Raw genomic sequence first — 24,094 nt, forward strand, 5'->3', positions numbered from 1 at the left:
AAAGTCTGTAGAGGAAAGGAACAAGCTGAACTTGGTTAGCCGTCTCAGTAGGGCAAAGCAGGACGGCACCATGCACTTTGGTCACCTGATGACTATGATTGATGCACAACAGTCAGTCAGGGATGGATGACAGCAGCGTGATGGATATAAAGTTGAGTCATTTCGCCCTTCAGACATGACTTCATTACCATTGAGACAGGTAGACAGCCTCCCTGCACCACCTCACCCCACATCACACCTCATGTCCTCAACCCTGCCATACTAACTCCACTTGGGAGACTATTTTCCTTGGAACGTCCTGATGCAGTTACTTTAGATTGAGGTTTAGCCCGTTCTCTTTTCTTTGCTTTTGACTATTTTCGTTTTTTTTCTCTATTTTTTTCCCCGTTAGAGGTAGTATGAATTGGCTTTTTTTTTTAAATCATGTCGCGGGCCGAATTGGACCCCTCCGCGGGCCGCAAAATGCCCGCGGATCATGAGTTTGACATCCCTGCTTGTAGGCTAACGTTGAGCTGTGAATCACAGCAATATATTTGGGACATTCATTTGCAGTTCATTATTTTGTTACACTAGTATGACAGTTAACCGACAGAATAAAGTGTGCTCATGAATAAAGGTCAGTGAAAATGTGTTGTAGAAAAATACTTGATAAATACCTAAATGCAATGTGTTTCATTACTTATTGAAGGGTAATTATGATCCTTCTGCATCGGTGTGCTCTTTGCCCTCAATGTGGGCACACTGCTGTGTTGTACCATCATCAGACTTTAGTAACCGTTCCACTCTGAACCTGGCCTGTGTGCCGAGTCTAACACTATCTATGGTCAGTACTTGGGGGGGCTTGAAATGGGGACTAATCAGACATTGGACATGTACATTTGTTTTCTCAGAAACTTTTAAGTAAATTACATTTAAAGTACTATGCATTTACTCTTTCAAAAGCCATGCAGACGATTACAATTCTAAAGCCCTTTTGCTGCAGTGACTGCCATGTAGATAGACACTTTTATACACAACTACATACTGTAAATAACCGTCTATTGTGGATGCTGCAGAATTAATGTAGAGTACAGCAATGGTTGATGACTGAGGGAGCAAACTGACTCCAATCACAAGAGACTGTGGATCTCTTTGTTTACATCTGGTGCATGGCTTATTCTGAGCACAGGCTGCTTTTCTAATCGCATTAGTCCTACATTAATTCCATATGACTGCATAAGACATGGCAGGAGTGACACTAGCCAGTCAGACGTGCACGCCACACATGGCCCTCTATGTGCTGTTTGAGAAGGTCTTCAGAATTCCATTGTTCTTCCAGTTTATACCCCATTATATACAGCCTGGTCATGAAAGAGTTCCACACAAGCATCATTAAGCAGTTCACAACACAAGTCATAAGTCATAAAGTGAGGCAGTAGTTCAACTCTGACATGAACACGAGTACATAAATCAGAGTTCTGAACGCAGTACAGGTTACGTGCTACCCTGTCTGTAAGCAAGAACAAACAGCCCTGTACAGTTGAGAATGGACTTGAATTAATTTCAGGAATCACACTACAATTTTCTCTTTTAATTAAAAAACAAGTTAGATTATATTTCTTAACATTTTAACAACAAAAGCATATAAATTTGAAAACATATGGTTAACAGTTTCATATAAAATAAAACATCACACTTAACGGTAGCAATGCTCCATCAGATAAACCAGGGAATTGGAAGGCGTCAAGATCCAAGTCATACTTTAAAAGAGTATAATTTCCCACTTTGACAGATTACTGTGATAAACAACTCTACGTTCTAAATCAATGGTTTTTCATTTTGCCCTGGGGACCCAGAGTATTGCACTCACTTAGTATATCAGGTCTTACGCCTGATTTATACATGGCCGAAAATAGCCAATCTACCAGATGATGTGAGAACGTCTATTCTCGGCACGAAACCAAGTATAAATCGGGCTTTAGTTGGTAATGAGAGGACTAGAATGCAAACCAATACTATGACTCAGCAGAATTAATTTAACTAAGAAGTTGGCATGTCACTTTGTCGTCTTATGAACTCATGGTCTACCTTTAGAACATCACTTATTTCATGATGTATGTTTTCATAGTTATTTTCAAATAACATGGGGAGTTGTGTGACCAGATCTCCCAATCTCCCAAAAAAATGGAGAAAACAAAAAACTAAAGAAAACCCACCACCACATTCAGCAGTTGTTGAGTCGTTGCACCGTAGTGAATAACATAAGCTTAGAAAAACTCACATTATGCTGACATAGGCATAGTGTACACAGGCTGTGCACTAACCTAATTTACCATCACATGCTAATGGTCAACTGTCATGTGACTGGTTGGATTTTTTTTTTCGTGTGTCCATTGGGCAGCATCTTTCAAAATTCCTGCTGCTTGCTTCCTCGACTGTCTATAATACAGACAGTAAAGAATTGCTCTTAGGTGGTGTGTGTGGTAAGAGTGGAGCTTATATGATCTTTAACAGTGTTTTAGTAGGGCTTGGGCAGTCCTGTGACCTCCTGAAGACATTCATCATAGGCCTCCTGGTAATCCTCATGGGGTTTGATTAGGATCACACAGGTTGGTCTCTTGGAGCCTGCCGACGAGCCCAAGTCCTGAGGAGGGACAGACAGAGAGAGATTGTTTTATAAAACATACAACAGTAATCAAATATTTAGTTGTTCTTAATGTGGACACTTGAAGGTAGTGCTAAAAGTGGGGTGCACGGACACCCCCAGGGGTCCAGGGGGTCTATTTTTTTGTTGCAGTCTGTTGCAGTGTGTCCTAATGTGATGTGTAAACTTGCAGATCTGCCATTTTCTAAAAATACTGAAAAGTTTTGACAAATGTTGACAGATCTTATGAGGCACACAACCTTTTCAAATGGGGGTCTACAGCCAAATAAAAATTCAGAGAGTCCTTGACATGAAAGTGTTTTAGAAGCGCCTATTTGGGATCCCAGGTAAAAAATAAAAAAAAAGGAAAAACAGCGCACCCAGCGTTTTTCACTTTTGCATTTGACTCTGGGGGAGCGACTAAATGGAACGCCGCCGACTGGAAACAGGAATTTTAGATCGCGATGTAACGTTATCGCGCGGGGACGTCGGGGAGATCATTCTCACAGCAAAGAGCTTAAGTAGGTATCATTAATTGATGAATGCAGGACCTACCACTTTGGATGGGATGTATGCATACGGCAGACTCTTGTCTTCACACATGACAGGCAGATGGCAGTAGACATCTATGGGTAGGGTGTCTCCTGCCAGCACCACGATCCTTCAAAAAGTCATGATCGCAAGAGAAAAGGTGGGAGACAAAGTCAGAATGAAAGAGTGAAAAAGAGATTATTGTGAGTATTTGGAAGAGGAACAAATTCATACAGACATTTCACAGAAATGCTAACAGGTTTATACATTAGAGGTGTGGACAGTATCCCGGCAGTTCATTTAACTCACCCTTTTTCCCCTTTGTTGATGAACTTCTGAACCTCTTTCACCCCTCGTCGAATCTGTTTTACCTTGGCGGCTAAGATGAGAGACAGAAAGTCTATTAAGGAGCTGAAATTCCACAATACGAAATATAACTCTTAATAATTCAGCCGTAATGCCTACTGACACTTTATAACATACATATAAATTACAGAGAGTATATTCACATATATTCTGAATGACTGACTGAGGAAAACACAAATGTTCCTACTCAATCATAAATGACTCCATTTACTAAGAAACAAGCTAATTGGTTAGAATTGACTTGGCACATTTTGTGCCAAAATATCGGTCAAAACATCCATAATAGGTGGGCTACGACTCTTCAAAATTGGGATCGGTATCAGACCCAAGAATCTGGCAGGACATTTTTAACTGTCTAGGTGTGTCTAGGTGTGTGTGTGTGTGTGTGTGTGTGTGAGAGAGAAACAGATCTAGAATGTAGTTATATTGGAAACCGAACCGCTGTACACAATTTAGTACCTCTGCTGACCACCAGATGGGGCACTTTACAAACAGCCGGTGTGATTAGTAGACACCACCACGTGCAACTATGTTGATACGAACTAATACCAGTGTGTGATGTAACTTTGTTATCTGTAGATCAGCCTCGTTGCCTATTCTCATGGCTGGTAGGTTAGAGGCTGGTAGGTTAGATGTGTCTTTTTGGCATGAAGCGACACCGTCGTACGGCAAAGAAATGTTTAAGTGCCGAAACAGACACGGCCATGACACCACACACACACACACACACACACACACACACATTAGCTCACTAGCTTTAGCGGCTAGCAGCACTCACCAAAGTAACTACGTACATTGACATACATTTATTATCACAAAACATAAATTAACTACTTTCAGCCCTTGATATTTCGATAATTAGAAAATAGCAGATCTACAAGCTCACAAAGCCACGCGTTGTGAGCTTTGAAGATCTGTCATTTTCTCAAGATTTTCATTCATTTTGAGAATATGAACTGGGACATTTTGCACCATGAGTACTTATACTTTTGGTACTTTAAGTATCAATACTTTTGTACTTTTACTCAAGCAAAGTTTGAATGCCGGACTTCTACTTGTAACAAGAGTATTTATTTATACATTGCAGTATTGCTACTTATACTTAAAACATTTAACCCATTGATACCTGGAACGCATCTGTGTCACTTTAGATGTCTTTGGCTATTCAAAAATAGCAGATATACAAGCTCATAGCGCTATGAACTTGTAGATCTGCTATTTTTGAAAAATCTTAAACTTTTTTTTTGATTTTTTTTTTCCAATTTTTTTTTTCAGAAAACTTTTTTTAAGAATGGCCTCAGGTCTTAAAGGGTTAAGTACCTTTCCCACCTCTGTGTATAACACACCAGATTGGCAGCGTTACATCTCATCATTACCCTTCATTATTTACTCTTTACCTTTCTTAACGCATTTGTAGAGCTTCTTGCTGAGTTTCCGTGAGGCCAGCGGCGTGGCGATGGGGTTGATGTTGGCGATGAGCTCCTGGTAGGACTTCTCAGTAGTACCGCCCGGAGTGGCGGGCGCCTCCTCCACGTCGTTCTCTGTCTCAACCTTCTTCGTCTTCATGTTCTGATCGGAGAGGATCTGATCGACTTGATCGATTATTGTAATTAAATGAGGATATTGTGTAGGTTAGGTTGAGTTTCAAACACACGTGTCTCTCAGTTCAGGATCTGCGGGGCTCTGCTGTTTGCTACAGACTGCTTCCTATACCAGTGTTGCCAAGTTTGGTGAGAGAAATAAGCCCAATAGAAGCCTTTCGCCATTTTAAATATTACATTGGCTATTTGAAAATAGCCGATCATCTACCAGCTCACATGCGACGCGGCGTTGTGAGCTGGTAGATCTGCTATTTCTTGAACATTTTTATCAACACAAATCTGGTATGCGGGGCTCCCTGGCACAGAACATGTTCAGATGGGGTTAGGGACAAATAGCCTACATAATTAATGTGGGGGTACATGACATGAAAATATTTGAGAACCACTGGTTAAAATTATTTTTTTTAAATTGTGAAGCAAGCCCAAATAAGCAACTACACTTAAGAAACAAGCCCCAAAAACCCGCAACTACCAATATTTACAAGCAACTTCACAGAAAAGTAATCCCCAAAGTCGCTTATAATAAGCGGACATGGCAACACTGATCGCAAACCAACATTAGAAAGAACACACCGCCCCTACTGGCCTGAATGTGTAGATGAACAACACAATAGAGGTGGTTTGAAACTCAAATGGACCTTGTATAGTCAACTGTACTTCCATTTACCTTTTCCATGTCTTTCTAAATAAAGTACTTCAATCAATCAGCTATTTACTGAGGTATAAAAAAAACAATGAAATTGACACAGGTGCTATGTGTACTGACAGACCGTACACACAGCACCAGTGTGTTAATTTTGTTTGTATCAATTCATTTAAAATGCATTATCTACTTTTTTCAAGGCAATGCACCCAAGCCAAACCCAAGAAATTAACATGAAGATAGGGCAGGTAGGAAGCAGCAGACTTTATTTAAAAAAAAAGGTACAAATAAAAGAAAGACAACCAATCACACATGTCAGCCTTTAGGCACAAAGATGGGTTTGGTATGTATGGTCATGTGGCTTCAGACAAATCATTTCCCCAGACTGGATAAGAGCCATGGTGATATCATATTTGTTAGTCCATAAACTGGAGTGCAACTAAGAGGTAGTACTTGTTTGTACAGACGGCAGGAGGCCTTAACCCAAAATGTGTCATACGTTGAAGAGTATGGAGAGTAACAAGATACATAATAAAAAAAAAAACTTCTACAAAACCTCAGAATTTATAAATATTTAAGTACCAACATTAAACTGCAAGCCCTCTGCTCACCAGCACAACATGAAGATGAGTCAAATAGGTTATAGGCTAGTGTATTACGGAGACTGCAAACTGAAAATGTCCTGAGTGGTTATAGTGGTTTATCAAAAAACATACAGTCACAGGGCTAGTGGGCGAATGTAACAGTGATCATTAGGTTACATTTTCATGTTTTTCAGTTTTTCTTGGGAAACATCTTTCACTAAAGAGAAGCAGCCACCACTTTACAGCACTGCAACACATGATTACTGCCTTATGCAATTGTTAATGGCCCTAATTATAACCATCAATTCGGGGAGTTGTAGCTTGTACATTGGAAATTGTATAAATACATTTTAATATTTCTGTAATAAGTCTGTCTGCCACCCCTGTCTTCTATTTCATCCCTTTGGCAGATATGTACAAATATGTGTATGAATAATGTATTTTCTCAATAAAGATTTCTAACAATACATTATAGACATGATTCTGAGAAATGGGGAAAGTTATGCAAGAGGTGTTGTTAGCACGACATCTAGTGGCTGAATACAGCAGTAGCATGTGTTGTGTGCATGCATAGTCTGAGTGTACTGTAGAGGCAGCTACACACAGGGCAAATCACAATACTCTCCCTTTGCCCTATCCCTACTTTTGCAGTGGTGGAAAGTAACCAAGTACATTTACCCAAGTAATGTACTTAAGCACAATTTTGATGCATCTTTTGAAAAACATGAGTACTTATACTTTGTCTCTCTACTGCTCTGTAAGTATATTTTGATGCCAAAACTTTTGTACTTGTACTCAAGTCCCACACCCGTCTGCCTGCCACCCCCCCCTCTGTACCCTCATCTACTCCTCTCCCCCCCCCCATCCCCTCTCTATCCCACTTCTCTCCCCTCTCCCCTAACGAGGTCCTTCTCCTTATTACCTCTAGTCGCCCCACCTCATGCTCTCTGGACCCGGTCCCATCCACTCTGTTGCAGTCTATTGCACCTGAACTTCTTCCCTTCTTAACCCACCTTATTAACACCTCTCTGACATCTGGCTACTTTCCCTCTACTTTCAAGACTGCCAGAGTCACCCCCCTCCTGAAGAAACCGACACTTGACCCCTCTGAGATCAAGAACTACAGACCGGTTTCCCTTCTATCCTTCCTATCTAAAACTCTCGAACGTGCTGTCTTTAAACAACTGTCCTCCTATCTCCACCAGAACAACCTCCTGGACTCCAACCAGTCTGGGTTCAAAGTGGGTCACTCGACAGAGACTGCCCTCCTGGCAGTGACGGAGTCGCTCCATGCCGCTAGAGCGAACTCTCTCTCCTCCGTTCTGATACTCCTGGACCTGTCTGCAGCGTTCGACACGGTGAACCATCAGATCCTCCTCTCCACCCTCGAGGGGATGGGTGTCTCAGGCTCTGCACTCTCCCTGTTTGCATCCTACCTGACGGGTCGCTCATACCAGGTGATGCTGAGAGGGTCTGTGTCAGAACCACACAGGCTCACAACTGGGGTTCCCCAAGGCTCGGTTCTGGGTCCTCTTCTTTTCTCTCTCTACACTACATCTCTGGGTGCTGTCATCCACTCCCATGGCTTTTCCTACCACTGCTATGCCGATGACACCCAACTAATCCTCTCATTCCCCCCCTCTGATACCCAGGTGGAGACACGCATTGCTGCTTGTCTGGCTGACATCTCGGAGTGGATGTCGACAAACCACCTGAAGCTCAACCTGGACAAGACCGAGCTGATGTTCCTCCCGGGGAAGGGCTGTCCGCATCGAGACATGGCCATCACCATTGATAATGCTGTGGTGACCTCAACTCGGACTGCGAAGAATCTGGGTGTGACCCTGGACGATCAATTGACGTTCTCGGCAAACATCGCATCAGTGACGAGGTCCTGCAGATTCTTGCTCTACAACATCAGGAGGATTCGCCCCTTCCTCACGGAGAAGGCAGCCCAGGTGCTCATCCAGGCTCTCGTCATCTCCCGCCTGGACTACTGCAACTCCCTCCTTGCTGGTGCTCCGGCATCCGCCATCAAACCCCTGGAGCTTGTTCAGAAAGCTGCGGCTCGTCTGGTGTTCAACCGCCCCAAGTTCTCCCACACAACCATCCTTCTCCGCTCTCTACACTGGCTCCCCGTAGCGGCTCGCATCCAGTTCAAAACCCTGGTGCTAGCCTATAGGGCAGTGAAAGGAACAGCTCCTTCCTACCTCCGGGCTATGGTCGATGCCTACACCCCTGCCCGACCACTTCGGTCTGCCACCTCGGGGCGACTGATTGCCTCGTCACTCAAGGGTCCTTCTGGCCGATCCACACGGTCACGACTCTTTTCTGTTCTGGCCCCACAGTGGTGGAATGAACTTCCCACTGATGTTAGGACAGCAGAGTCACTGCCCATATTTCGCCGCAGACTGAAAACCCACCTCTTCAGGAAACACTACCCTTCCTCTCTGCCTGACCTACTTGTTGTTAACTAGTTGTACGAACGCTTGTTTTCTATTGCTGTATTGTTTATTGGATTATTGGATTGTTTATTGGATCTTGTTTAGTCGATACACTTATTTGTTTTAGCTCATGCTCATTTGATTTAGCTATTTTGTCTCATCTGTTTAAGGAAATAGGTAGCTGATATATTGCACTTTTACCTTAGCGCTAGGTATACTCTTGGTTGCTTGTTTTTGCAGAAAATGCACTAAAGACTTCTGGTGATTAGTAGTTTTCGTTCCCTACCTATGTTGAATACACTTATTGTAAGTCGCTTTGGATAAAAGCGTCTGCTAAATGACTGTAATGTAATGTAAAGTCAAATTTGAATACAGGACTTTTAGATTGTGGTATTACTACTTTTACTTAAGTGAAAAACCCAAGTACTTCTTCCACCACTGTACATTTACAGTGCCCTCAAGGAGGTAATGGCTCTACGGAACGAAGATAATCTGCTATTAAGGCTGACAAGACTTCATTCTATCAGAAATAGCTTTATTATCCCAAAGCCGCACTTTCAAATGTGAAACATATTCTAGAAAACATGATAAATATGTGCACTCACAAATGTGAAACTTATTCTAGAAGACATGATAAATATGTGCACTCACAAATGTGAAACATATTCTAGAAAACATGATAAATATGTGCACTCACAAATGTGAAACATATTCTAGAAAACATGATAAATATGTGCACTCACAAATGTGAAACATATTCTAGAAAACATGATAAATATGTGCACTCACAACGCGTTGCATCTGCTATTTCTGTCATAGAAAACAGAACAATAAGCATTAGTCCTGTCCATATAAATGTATGCCCTGTTCATCAGAGAGCATAGACATGTAACCAAATGTACGCTATAATAATAATAATTTAATTAAATATCCATCCATGAAGTAGTGACCATTGATTAAATATCCATCCATAAAGTAGTGACCATTCATTAAATATTCATCCATAAAGTAGTGACCATTCATTAAATATCCATCCATAAAGTAGTGACCATTCATTATCTACTGAAAATATCCCCAAGCATCATTGGGATTGTCCTTTGCTTCATTTCCCTGGACATTTGGCACCAGACACAGGGCATGCAGAACTTGGAACACACACAGTCATGACATATGGTTCCCTGGAGAGAGACATACAGAAATGTTTACAGGGAATTTACAGCAAAAAAAAAAGGTAATGTTATTAGCTCAAATATTAATATGATGTATATTAACCCATTAAGACCCGAGGCTGATTCTACAAAATAGTTTTCTGAAAAGAACGTATTTCTATATCAGTGGTGCTCAAACTTTTTCATGTCAAGGACCCCCAAAATTATATGTATTTGGCCGCCAACCCCCATCTCAAAATATTTTGTTCCAGGGACCCCCCAGAAGCAAAGAATAGAGTTAAAAATGTTCGCTTTAAACAATATATATATATATATATTCAAAGATTTGCACACATTTTCACGGTTAAAAAAAAATAGCAGATATACAAGCGAGTGCCGCGCTATGAGCTTGTATATCTGCTATTTTTGAATAGCCAAAGTGTAAAATTATGCTTTTTAGCTCAAATGAAAATGTGACACAGATGCTTCTTCAGGTCTTAAATACATCAAATATTAATTTGATATTCCTGCTACTTTGTTCCAGTAGGCTATTCCAGATATGGAAACTAAAACCAGAATCGTGCCTCAGTACTGTGGGGCTAAGAGAATATCCCAACAATAATCTAAGGTTTCTTGTCATTGGGTTGAACACTTGAACCCTAACATAGCCTGTCTACAAGCTCACAATGTGTTGCAACACGTTGTGAGCTTCTAGATCTGCCATTTTCCGCTAAGAGATTTGGTGTAGATAGAAAATAGAGCGGGCCAGGGACAGAGCCAACTCAAGTCAAGTTCACTAACTATAGAGGTTTTAAGTGGTTAACAGTTTTGAAGGATTAACAACGAAAACAATAATTGAGTATCATGATAGTAACAGGAATACGTTTTGATTGTGTACACATCCAAATGAAACTCAAAGTGTGTAAAAATGACCCAAGGGCAGTGGTGGAAAGTAACAAAGTACACTTACTCAAGTACTGTACTTAAGTTTTTAAAAATGGGTATTTTTACTTTACTGGAGTATTTCCAGTTTTCAGTACTTTGACTTCTACATCTCAGAGGCAAATATTGTACTTTTACTCCACTACAATTATTTGGAAACTTTAGTTACTAGTTGCTTTGCAGATATAAATCATTATATTATAAAACACACATTAAGCACTTAAGTCCTATTTTATACATATGTAAATATTGGTAGTTTTGGGCTTGTTTCTAAAGTGTAGTTGCTTATTTGGGCTTGCTTCAAAATTAAAAAAATAATAATAATTAAAAAAATTATTTTAACCAGTGGTTCTCAAATATTTTCATGTCATGGACCCCCAAATTAATATAGGCTATTTGTCCCTAGCCCCCATATGAAAATGGTTTGTGCCAGGGAGCCCCGCATACCAGATTTGTGTTGTTAAAATGTTTAAAAATTAGCAGATCTACAAGCTCACAACGCGTTGTGAGCTTGTAGATCTGCTATTTTCAAACATTTCAGTACTTTTACTTTTGGTACTTTAAGTACATTTTGATACCAATACTTTTGTACTTTTACTAAAGTAAACTTTTAATTCGTAGACATAGACATTTACTTGTAACAGAGTACTTCTACATTGCAGTATTGATACTTTTACTTAAGTAAAACATTTGAGTTTTTTTTCCACCAATGCCCAAGGATTTTACTGTGTGAATAGTTGAAAACCATCGTAAAGTAGAAGTGTGTCAGGGCTTACTTACTTTGATGCGATAACGTTCTCGCATGGAGGCCCTGATTGACATGGTGACAGGTGGGATGCACCCGAATATCTCCAGCAGGGGCAGACAGAGACACTCACCGTAGTTCTTGGTGGTTATACACATATAACAGGGAAAGCACCAGAATGCCAAACAGCCTTGCAACAAGGAAAGAAACAGAACAATGATGTAAGCACAAATAAATTAATTCCTCTGACTTCCTGTGTGCTTACAGTAACTGGGCTGTTTTAAATTTGTTTGCGCCTGATGCCACGATGACACATTGAGGTTAGACAACATACCCCATATTTGCGTAGATGCATTGGGGACTCCATATATGGTTATGGCTGAGTCATAGCGACATGATTGACAGTCCTCCCATTAGCCAATTTTAATATAGGATAATATTTTTATATGCATTTTGTTAAGTTTTCCCATTGTTGAAACTAAAACAACCAAAAACGTGAAACAGATGGGGGCCAATTTGCTCTCTTACTTCAAACCAATTGCTTCAAACCTGACAGGACAGTATGATACAAAAGCATAATCGTCAGATAAATCGCTGCCATGTGAATATGGTCAATTTATGACCATATTCAGAGAACTACAGTAAAACTTACAGTCAGGCACATCCTCATTGCAGTCACAGACTCCTGATGACCATTCATCTGACGTCACAGACGACAGAGGCTGAGAGATCACCAAGGAGGTCATTGTGAGGCGTTATTCTTCGGCTAGAATGCACTGGACATGTTAAAACAAACAGTTTGAAACAGCATTGACAATGGGGCAAAAAATGTTTCTCAGGAAATATTAAAACTATTACAGGTTTTTCCCTCTTTTAAATGTATCATGGTCTGCGACGAAACATTGTCATAAGTAATGTATTGGGATATGTAATGGCAATTTCGTCGGCTCCAAACAAATCAACGAAACCCACTGATGCACCCAGACTTATGGTTGTACGCAGGCATAAAGAACACATTGTCCACACAGTAACTTGAAGTTTTAGCTTGCAGGTTTACTTATCCCAAAAATGTGCATACAAACAGATTGTTCCATGGCATGGCATTGTTCTCTCACGTGTGGCTACGACTATGGCACTTTGCTGTGCTGCTGATAAAAAAAAACGCCTGTCCACCCCCAGGTGCATGCCCTCTCCCAATCACCCAGGCCTACATATGCCCTTTCTGTCAATCAATTAGTTAGGCCTGGAGAGGCGTGCTCTTGGTGCCCACAAATCATCTAAATAATCTATCAAAACTAATAATGCCCAAATAATAACTACAATCATAATACTAGTGAAATGGCTTCTACAGGATATATTAGGATATTTATTTGGATAGACAGTAAGTACACAAATGGCACACCTGTTTATCGTACTGTAGTATGGTAACTTAATACCCATGCCTTGAAAAGAGCGTGCAGGTATTCTGCCATTCCTCATTCTTACTCAATATTCCCCATGGCTTTTGAAACAGCATTTGGACCAGAATACACAAAAAAAATCCCATGAAACCAATGCAGTTGTGATTCAGCGGAACAGCAATATATGCCCTATATCAAATCCAGTCTCTGTAAGGGCCACACTGAGAAATCGGCATCAAGCTGTGATCTGTGCAGTTAATATTGATACTAACTTGACCCCTACTCAAGTGTTTATCTGAAACATACAGGCCACATACATGCCACTAAGCATAAAGACCTACACATGACAAATACGACAGTTGCAGCCATCATGGGACATTAATGGAATGTAAAATAATTATACATTGTGCTTCATAAAATGTTCAGTAGCCCTATAGCTTTCTACAACACAGTCATGATGTTTGATAAGTCCTCATCAGTTAGGCAAGGTACGGTATGTACAGAAATGATTACATAGGCACCACAGATTAGTAATCCTTCTAGCCTGTAACAGCGTACCAATTCATAATCCTACTATAAAACGATAATCTTACCTGCCTGTGAGAGGGAGCTTTGGGTGTCTGTGACAGATGTCTGGTACCTCAGTGACTGAAAGTGGCAACATGTCATTTTCCTATTGTGAAAGCCTTGAACTAGCCAAACCTGTCAGTCAGGGGTTATGATTGGTCGCCTATGTGGGACACAAAAGTACAGCAACCGGAAAAAGACATGAGTCAGTCACGCTGGAAACATTCTAAGCATTATAAGTGTCACGTCGTGGTAATTTATGGGTGTTTTGAGTTAAATAGCCTAATTACTGCCCATTAACACAGCCTCAAATTGAAATTAGGGAAACCCTGCCAAGGATACTTTGGGCCAAGTTCAACGTCAATGCATATACCTAAAAAAGAATGTAACAGGCAACATTGTGAAGTAAATAGTCCATGTCTTGAAGCCTTTTTAGAGGCAGCAGTCAAAACAATACAGCCAATCAATGGTGGGATTGGGAGGTTTCCCTGTGACCACCACCAATGCACCTTTTTATTTTGCAATAATAAAATAAAGTAATGAAGTTCAACCCTAGCATCCTTATTCTGGGGGGAACATTTGCCAAAAATAGCAGACCTACAACTACAGGCTCACAATGCGGTGTGTGCCACGTTGTGAGCTTGTAGATGGGCAATTTTCGGCGAAGTGGTTTAGTGTAGAGGGGAAAAAGAGGGAACAAAGTACCAAATGTCAAGTTTACCAAGTATTGACGATTTAAGTGGTTAAAGGCTTGCATTTTACCTTGAGACCAGACTGAATAGACCCTAATGTGTTTAGAGTGAAAAGTAAGATCTGAAATTAATCTAAGTGAAGAGGCACTTGTTCCCTCAGGCTTTTGGCAAATAGTTTTGTTTATTTTTTGTTAATGTAAAGTGTCCTTGGGTTTTTGAAAGGCGCTATGTAAATTCAAGTTATTAATCTTGAATAGGGAATAAACTCCAGAATTGGTTGCGATGTGTAAGCTGCTGCATTGAGTGAACGTTTTAGACTTTTGAACATCTGATGCAAAATAAAACATAATAGCCACAGGTGAAAAAAACATAATAGCCACAGGTATGTTAAGGTCATCAAAAATATTTGTTATAGCAGATCTTCCTGATTCTACTTTGGGGGGATGGGAATCTGTTGATCAGAGGAAAACACACCTTATACAGCAGGACAAGTTGTTGAAGAACTATTTAATAAACCAACTTCAAAATGTGTTCAGTACAAATGAACTGGACATCAAGTCAATAAGACAGTAGAAATGTACCTAATGCTTCAATTAGGTACAAGTATTTTCCCATCGCTAACCAGACTGAACATAATATGTGCCAGTTGCACATAAACCATTATTAGCAGGTTGTGACCAGACTAAAACATGAGTATCCACCACTAAAGCAATCTTTCATTTGAGAAGTAAATCTTAAGAGTTCAATTAATGGATAATCTAAGCTATAAATCAATGGACACTGTGCAGCATGACTTTCTTTGCTGTAATTTTAAATCTACTTCTATTCTATTTTTTTCTCCTTTCTTCTTTTTTGGTGTGTACAGGAAGAGTTTATGAATTTGGAGATTCAGTCTGGGCATGTTCATAAGATATAGTGGTCTTGAAAATAATGCACAAATCTGTACATTTGATGAGTATAGATATACACTGATTAATGAGCATTTACAATGTTAAATGTCTGGACGTGAATATGTGGTTGCCAAAATAAATAAATACATAAATGTCTGGGGGCCTCCAAGTAGGATGCATGCAACAGGGACAGAGTGTGTGGAACTGATATGAGACCAGCTCTACCAATGAGCTTGAGCAACGACCAACTAAAAACAGTAGAGGTTATATACTAAGATAAGTCAAACAAGCATGACATGAACCTGAACATTCAACAGAATGACGACAGCTAAGGCAATTTGGCAAAGTCATAGTGCACAGAAAATACTATATACACAACAAAATCCTGTGTGTTCAACCTGCAAGCGTCTATTTTTACATTTTGGTATGTAGTCTAATGTGTTTTACAGGATTTTGCTGTGTAGTCTGGGGTAGGGATGGTCGCCGGTCATGGTAGGTGTTTTCGGTGGTAAAAGACAATCTACATGTTTGTAAAGGTGGTCTAATTCAACATCTCTGGAAAACCTCATCACAATTGATTGTAATGGTTCTCTAGGTGTTGGCTTTAGAGTAAAAAAGCTGTTAATTTTCACAAATGTTGAACTAATTAAGAGATCATTGGACAGATGTAAGTGAATTCTGTGACTTCCCCCGTCAGAATAATGAAGTGCCGGTTCTATAAAATATTGTGAATCAAATGAGTGGGCTTTATAAAACTTCTATAAAATTGAGGCTGAAAACCATTTCCCGAAACAAAGAAAATCTTCAACAGTATACAGCATAATGTTTACTATGCTGTGTGTAGGAAAAACTAACGTGCATTACATTTTTGAGGGAAAATGTTTTTTAGCCCCATTGCTAGCCAATACTGTACTTTTGCTTCCATTGTCTCGAACTGCAAACTGTGTAGATCCCCAGTAACTGAAGCATACACCTGCAGGTGGAAGACTGGGGACATTGCGTGGCATAAAAATATAACTGCAGAAACCTATGCAAAAGTTGTACAACACTCATGCAGAGGCAAGGAGAGAGAGCAACATTGAGAGAGAAAAAAGCATTTTCTGAACGTAATAATTTGGCATGTGAAAGCCTGTTTAAACTAGCATATTAGATAAGAAAAATATCCTGACATTTCCAAATCCATTGTCTTTCACATTGCAATAATGAAGGACAGTTGCCTAGCGCACTACACCCTCCTCTCCTTTTGCTACTAACCTTTCTTTAAAGGATGCCTGGCTAATAAAGCTTTATATGCCTTAATACATTATAATTGCCCTATATAACAAAAAATTGAAATTAAAAACAGCTTAAATATTTTAGAGGGCCGCTCTCGTCGCACGTTGATGATGTCCTATGTCCATGTGCGGTCCAGCCCTATGGAATGTATGGAATGCATGTGCCAACTAAAAAACGAATTAATACTTCCTAAGGTTACTATGAGCATCAAAGCAATATAAAAAATATATATTAGCACATCGACATGCATTCCATAGGGCATGTTCACACATGGACAAACAAAATCATCAACTTGTGACTAGAGTTGTCCCTATTGAGTGAAAGATCAACCATTTCTAAAAGAAAAAAATATTTACAGTGTTTTTCATTTAGGATTTTAGTTATAGAGGGCAATTATAATGTATTAAGGCATATAAGGCTTATTAACCAAGGGATCCTTTTTACAATTAAAAAGGTCCTCATTTCACAGTACAGAAGCTGCGTTGAAAGACTGCAGTAACATTTAAATCATTGCACTGAAACTCGTGTATGTCACATTCTACATAAAAATAAACACAGCGTTAGCAACTTTCCCCTCGAAGGAAATAATAAATAATTATTAAATAAACTCTAATTTCACTTGAGACACACACACACACACACACACAAAAGGTGGAAACAAGTTGAGGTAAACCACATAATCTGAACTTAACTTAACTCTGTATCCGGGAACCTACAGCCACCATATCCTCTTGTCAGGCAAACCCCAAATCCTTAATTTAAGAAAGTATTAAGGATCTCGTACCTCACAGAACACTGCCGCAGTGAGTCTACGCTTTATGTTTCAACATAATGGACATGGCAGCTTTACATTAAATTCTCTTCACATATTTTCACAAGGAGAGAAGGCACATTGATTCCACCCAGCTCTGTCTGCCATATAGGACATTTCTTTTATAAAGTGGCCAGATTGGATAAATTAAACAGCAGGATACACTGGAAGCATAGTTTCATGTCCAAAGATACTCCTGGAAGAAATGCTTCCTTCCTCCTCTCCGATTGCTCTTCATTCATTCGCCTTTCTGTCGCCCAATAAAGCGCTGGAGCTTTTCACAGTTGTCCAACCTCATCGACTCCGCCTTTTGCTTCAACCTCTCGTCTCGGTACAGCGTTCCGAGGTTCGCCAAGTCGGACTCTGAAGAAGTAGGATAGGAAGACGGGAAAGAGGAGAAAGCTTAGAACTATATGTACTAAAACGTATGTAAGTGATGGTGATCAAGTGGCCACTGCCAGCCACATGGTGTTTAGCACTTCCATTCTGTTAGGACTTAGTGAGGACGAGATGTGGTTTAGTTACTAAAATGTACGTGTGTCGACCACATAATCAATCGCTATGTTCCTGGATAGATTTCAGCAGTGTTGTGTGTCCTTCCCCATTTCTTTCTTCAGTTTCTTGTCTCTTTACAATGTAAATAAAACAAAACTGACAAACAAATATGAATATAAAAACAAGTCAGGGTCTAATAATGGCGTGGCGTCAAATTGACGTCTAAATATGAAGTTATTTGCCTCTCCTCTGACTTCCAGTAAAAAATCTAAAATTATTTATTCTAAGCTGCAACCAAATGTCCTGTATCAGGCCAAATAAGGTCCTCTTGAGTCAAGATGTTCACTCACTCTGTTGTTTTTCCTTCCAGCAGCTGCTTTGCAGATGTTCTATATAGTCGCTTTCAATGGTCTTCTCCAGATCATCCAGCTCTCCTCCGCGATACTCCTTCTGGAAAGCTTTATCCACGTAGTACGGAACCCCCATGTTCTGCGTCTCCCTCGACACCACTAGCCCCATGGCCCTGAACATAGACCGGGTTAATGACAACAGACTGCAAGGTCTCTACAGCATGGTAGTCCATCACATTGCAATTCAAGTACTTTTCCTTTGAAATCATCATTCATATTTTGTACGTGTTCAGAAGTCTGATTGCAGTAAATAAAGAAAATCTGAGATTATCAGCACAGATGGACTATTTTCTATTTTCAGGTTTTCTATAGCCCAGCCGTTAGCTTATAGCTGTGTGTCACAGGCAAAAGAAATAAACCTGCCAAAGAAGCGATCTTTAAGGACAGTTTACACTTCATTGCAGGGCGCTTGCCAAAAATAACGACACGACTCACGTCATCTTTTGTTAGTCGTTACATTACTTTTGTGACGCAACATGGGCATGGCTACGTGACGAAGCACACGCCTGTGCTGCTGCTGATGTGACTTGATAGAAACACCATTCATATTTCTCGGGCAAGTGAACATTATCAAGTAGAACATGACCTGTACTGTACTTGCTTGATGGACAAGTGCTTTTGAGACCTACTGTCAACCCCTGATAACACGTTCTGCATCATATCTGATGTCATGCATTCTTTCATCCTACCCTTTTCAGCTTCTATAAATGAATCGAACTGAAAAACTAAACTAAAACTGATGAAAATGTCTAAATTATAATAACTTTGCTATGCACAACTCTTGCCCTTGTTTACCGCAGGTTTGTGGCACTTACCCTGACCTTGCACTTTAAATCATTGCACTGAAACTCGTGTATGTCACATTCTACATAAAAATAAACACAGCGTTAGCAACTTTCCCCTCGAAGGAAATAATAAATAATTATTAAAACAACTCTAATTTCACTTGAGACACACACACACACACACACACACACACACACACACACACACACACACACACACACAAAAGGTGAAAACAAGTTGAGGTAAACCACATAATCTGAACTTAACTTAACTCTGTATCCGTGAACCTACAGCCACCATATCCTCTTGTCAGGCAAACCCCAAATCCTTAATATAAGAAAGTATTAAGGATCTCGTACCTCACAGAACACTGCCGCAGTGAGTCTACGCTTTATGTTTCAACATAATGGACATGGCAGCTTTACATTAAATTCTCTTCACATATTTTCACAAGGAGAGAAGGCACAATGATTCCACCCAGCTCTGTCTGCCATAGAGGACATTTCTTTTATAAAGTGGCCAGATTGGATAAATTAAACAGCAGGATACACTGGAAGCATAGTTTCATGTCCAAAGATACTCCTGGAAGAAATGCTTCCTTCCTCCTCTTGTGTATGTCACAAAATGTCTAAATTATAATAACTTTGCTATGCACAACTCTTGCCCTTGTTTACCGCAGGTTTGTGGCACTTACCCTGACCTTGCACTTTGTAAGTCGCTCTGCATAGGAGCATGTGCTAAATGCCTGAATTGTAATTGTGTGAGGGACTCACGGTTTGTAGAAGAGACTGTAGGGAGGGTTGGTGGCCATCATCTGAGTGAATACTGATATGAAGATCAAAACGAGCACGGGAAGGAGCTGCAGGACTGCCGTGAAGGTGTTCTGTGGAAGATGAAAATCACGAGATAATATTTTGTTTTGTTTTTTAAAGATATTTTATTGGGCTTTTTCTGCCTTAATTGATAGGATAGTGGGCTGACAGGAAATGGGGAGAGAGACAGCAAAGGTCGTCGGGATCGGGAGTCGAACTCGCGACACGCTGTCAACCTGGATTACCAGCATATGTGGTATGCCCCAAGAGATAATCATTTAAAGTAAGTAAGAAGCCTTGGGCGTGTGGCTGATAGGTCAAGAGCCCCCCTGGACCCCTGCATATTGTCTTACCCCTAATCCAACCCTTGATGCCGAGTGCCAAGCAGGGATGCAAGTCAAGTGGGTGGCAGAGTCTACACCACAACTAAAACTACGGCAATAGTGAACATATACAGATGCAACCCCAACGTCAGAAGGCTTCGTCGGAATTTGATGCTAGCGAGGTTAAGTGAGGGTATTGATGGACAGAGGCAGAAGTACAAGACTCTGTTCTTTTAAAGCAAACAAAGTCTAAATAGCCTCTCTGAATAAAGTGCTCCTGAATCCATTTTAAAATCTATTATTTAGCAGCAGGAGCCACTGACTGACCTGACTCGGGGTTTCCTCTACCCCTTCCTCGCGTCTTTCGTAAGCGCGTCGACGGCGGGGCTGATAATACTGAGCGTAGGACGCTCCTCTGTTGGTGTAGACGTGGATGTTACCTGAGGACAGAGACATCACACATCTTCATGGCATGTGTGTTTGTGGCCGTTAAAGGGGAATTTCGCCCCACGTTATTCTTACCTTTATTATGACTTTATGATATTCTAGGACGAGTGGTTTGTTTTTTCTGCAGAGATCTGATGTTTACAGTGAGAGAACACGATGCAACTTGTTGTTCTTGAACACGCTCGACCGTAAGCCGAGCTTTCACGACACTTCCGGTTAAAGCAAGAACCATAAGCGTGTGTCTTTAACTGTGGCGGATCCGTTATGGAGTTATGGAGTTTCTGTACCGTACCACTCTTCCTAGGATATCATCGTAAGAATAACGTGGGACGAAATTCCCCTTTAAGACTGATACTTGCATCAAGCACTGTCTTCGCTCGCCCACTAAGCCCGTCCAATCAAATGACACGCACACACGTCCAAATCCACTTACCCGTGGGAAACCTTCCTCCAAAGAAGATGTTGAACAGCTCCTCGGGGGAAATGTCCGCCTCAAAGTCCCTGTGGAAGTTCCGGTAGCGTGGATGGGCGCCAGGTTGGTTGGATGGCGCGCTTGACGAGGCCGGACTCTGCTCCCCGTACTGGTCATATTGCTGTCGCTTCTCGGGGTTACTCAGCACTGCATACGCGTTGCCTATCGCTGGAGAAAGAACAGGGGAAGCGTTATGCCCTGGTTTTCTTCAGTTGGAATATTTGAATGTTTTAGAGACCTTGTCGCTAGCGGGGCTAAAAATAAAACGCCACTTCATCTCTTGCCCTCAACATCACCATCAGGTGTTACCGTTGTGTCTCAATGAAAACAAACATGACATGGTTTGTGGAGCCCTAGAACCTGTACCTTTGAATGCATCCGTCGCTCCCGGCGCACAGTTCTTGTCGGGGTGGAACTTCAGCGCCAACTTCCTGTATGCCTTCTTCAGATCTTCGTCACAGGCATCCTTGGAAACGCCAAGGATCTCATAGAAGTTTCTGCAGTTCTTTATCCTGCAAGATCACAGCACAAATGCGTGTCACAATACAAAGTTCCAACTGGAACATCATTTCATTGCACAGCACGTCAAGTTGATTATAAATGACGGCAACATGTTTACGCTGTGCACCTCAATACTCCCTGACGCTGATCCTCTGTGTAACTCTTCTTGTCTTCACCACTTCCTCTAGCCTTATCATTGTCTGGCATGTCTTCATCTCGCCAGCCTGATGGTGGAGGTACATGGTTTGCTTCTGGGGCAGCAGAGCTTCCATTCCTCAATATGGCATCAATCAGCACTTTAGGAAAAACAAGAGAGTTCACATCAGCTGTTAATTAAATTGTGATTACATACAGTAGCTAGTGTAGCATTCCATATAAATGAGAGTGTCTTTCTTTTTTAGAGAGGACCATCAGGATTAATATTTTCTTGTTATAGGTTAGCACTCTGAATCTTTGAAGAGAAAAAAAAGGTTAAGATGAATTGAATTCACCAACAGACCAAAACAGGGTTAGGAAAGATTTGTGGTTACTTATTAACTGTGTTCAGGACACAATTTCAACATTTCCAATATGACATTGTGACGCAATATACACAAAGTACCCCTAACTAGATTATTCCTAGTCCATCGTCATCCTATCCTAATGTGAAGAAGTGCACTAAAGATTATAACGACCCAGCAGAGGTGGGGCCACATAAATAAATAATAATAATAATGAAACAAAGTGTGCGTTTGCTTTCGAGTTTGTTGTGAAACAAAGGATAAAAACAGTGCCATCTACTGGACATCTTTTTATAACTTGATTGAAACACTGCCCAGTCAGTGCCCACTGCCCACCCTTTGCCCATTCCAGTGCCATGTGTGTTTCTCTACATCAAATGTTTGATTCTTCTTATGATTCTTCTTAAAGCATGCAGGCTTTGATGCTTAAAACGTCTCCACACCAAAACAAGCTACCGATACATTCAATAATTAAGACCAATTAAAGAATTGTATTATATCTTGATCTTATTAATACCATGTTATAAATGTGTTGACCCATCCCCTGCCAAGTTGGCCCAGGCCCAGTTGGTGATCCATGAAACACAGGGCTAGGTTTCAGTTGAATTGATCTCTCTACCAGTCGAAACAGGTGAGACATATGGACGGTAATGTCATGGGTCAATGAGCATAATGGGCTATATAGAATTTCAATGAGTCAGTGGTAATCGAAGAGAGGGCAGTGTCAGCTGTCTGGTCTGGAGACCAAAACACACCCACCACCATGTCACTACATCAGGCTGTCAACATAATGCGATGAATAGTAAACTAAACTGGAGTTTGTTATCTGACTAAAATGGCTTTTAGGTCAACAGCTCGTTCTTATAGCTAACCAGCGTTAGCCACACTGCTGCTGCCATTGCACAATGTATGTATGTGTGTGTGCTGGATTTAACCAGTGTTGCCAGGTTTTGTGGGAGAAATAAGCAACTAGGTCTATGAAAACAAGCCCAAAATAAGCTAGGCTAGGCTAAGGCTATTTGAAAATAGCCGATCTACAAGCTCCTGCTATTTAAAAAAAGATGGGGGAAAAATAATCTTGGTAATTTTGGCACATCTTAGAAACATATCACAAATCGTGTATGGGGGTCCCTGCCTGGCATAGAATGTTTTCAGGTGGGGGGGATCTGTGCTCTGTGGACAAAATTACAAATACATATTAATCTGGGGGTCCTTGCCTTGAAAATGTCTGAGAACCACTGGTTTAAACAACATTTAGGAAACAAGCCCAAATAGGCACCTACTACACGTTAGAAACAAGCCCCAACAAACCGCAACCACCGATATTTACAAGCGACTTCACAGAAAAAAACAAGCCCAACAAAGAAGTCGCTGATAACAAGCGGACATGGCAACCCGGTGGTCCTGTACCTCTGGCCCTGGTGCTGGGGAAGATGTTCTGGGCTTCATACAGCAGCTGCAGAGCCTTCTCTTTCCGTCCGGACCGCAAACACAGCTTGGCCTTCTCTATGAGCCGGTCGGACTCTTCTTTATCCATTCTGTCCATTCGTTGTGATGGTCCAGAGAGAGGCCCGTCCCTTAGGGGGTCCCTGTCCTGTCCGGCCGGCTGGCTGCTTTAGTGGTCCGTCTCCCTGTCTCTCTCTCTGCACAAGACAGCCGTCTGGCCCGTTTAGGCTGTCAGTGACATGAATTAATTCAAAGCTAGTTATTTAATGACACGGAACCACAGGGAAATGTAGCATTGCGACCAGACGCGGTGTAGCTAGCGTTAGCATGAGAGAGGCTAGCCATAAGCTAGCTAACGGGCTGTCGTTGACGGACGCTAAAGCTTGCATCACCGACGTAGGTCAGCGAAAAAATAAAAAAAAAGTCTTTCCGGTAGAAGGACTTCAAAATAAAACTCAACCCAATTGTTCAATGTTTACATGTTTGAGAGAGAGAGAGAAACAAAAAAAAATTGTTTATTTTTGGAAGTGTGTTTTAATATTAGTCTATTATAGATAACATCATTATCCATTGTCTTCATTATAGGAAATGTAATGAGTGAATTTTAACATTTCTATAATTGGCTATATTGAAAGATGAA

At 40.9% G+C, this 24,094-nt stretch overlaps 3 protein-coding genes across 3 annotated transcripts; all 3 read right to left on the reverse strand.

Moving 5' to 3' along the window:
• Window positions 1–1,555: 1,555 nt before the first annotated feature.
• On the reverse strand, window positions 1,556–5,205 carry nhp2 (NHP2 ribonucleoprotein homolog (yeast)). The gene is made up of 4 exons (XM_080434970.1): window positions 4,918–5,205; window positions 3,464–3,533; window positions 3,179–3,284; window positions 1,556–2,623 (listed from the first exon to the last, which is right to left on the reverse strand). The coding sequence occupies exons 1-4, from the start codon at window positions 5,084–5,086 to the stop codon at window positions 2,498–2,500; spliced, it is 471 nt and encodes a 156-aa protein (XP_080291096.1). The 5' UTR covers window positions 5,087–5,205; the 3' UTR covers window positions 1,556–2,497.
• Window positions 5,206–9,154: 3,949 nt separating this feature from the next.
• LOC308090874 (cornifelin homolog B-like) lies at window positions 9,155–13,742 on the reverse strand. Its single transcript, XM_080436147.1, has 4 exons — window positions 13,621–13,742; window positions 12,280–12,403; window positions 11,663–11,817; window positions 9,155–9,970 (listed from the first exon to the last, which is right to left on the reverse strand). The coding sequence occupies exons 2-4, from the start codon at window positions 12,371–12,373 to the stop codon at window positions 9,848–9,850; spliced, it is 372 nt and encodes a 123-aa protein (XP_080292273.1). The 5' UTR covers window positions 12,374–12,403; window positions 13,621–13,742; the 3' UTR covers window positions 9,155–9,847.
• A 1,032-nt stretch (window positions 13,743–14,774) lies between these two features.
• dnajc18 (DnaJ (Hsp40) homolog, subfamily C, member 18) lies at window positions 14,775–23,811 on the reverse strand. Its single transcript, XM_080436395.1, has 8 exons — window positions 23,419–23,811; window positions 21,636–21,804; window positions 21,374–21,519; window positions 20,969–21,175; window positions 20,416–20,528; window positions 19,727–19,836; window positions 18,108–18,280; window positions 14,775–17,625 (listed from the first exon to the last, which is right to left on the reverse strand). The coding sequence occupies exons 1-8, from the start codon at window positions 23,552–23,554 to the stop codon at window positions 17,501–17,503; spliced, it is 1,179 nt and encodes a 392-aa protein (XP_080292521.1). The 5' UTR covers window positions 23,555–23,811; the 3' UTR covers window positions 14,775–17,500.
• Window positions 23,812–24,094: the final 283 nt, after the last annotated feature.

The sequence above is a fragment of the Gymnoscopelus braueri genome (genome assembly GCF_963280865.1).
Source record: "Gymnoscopelus braueri genome assembly, chromosome: 8".
Lineage (NCBI taxonomy): Eukaryota > Metazoa > Chordata > Actinopteri > Myctophiformes > Myctophidae > Gymnoscopelus > Gymnoscopelus braueri.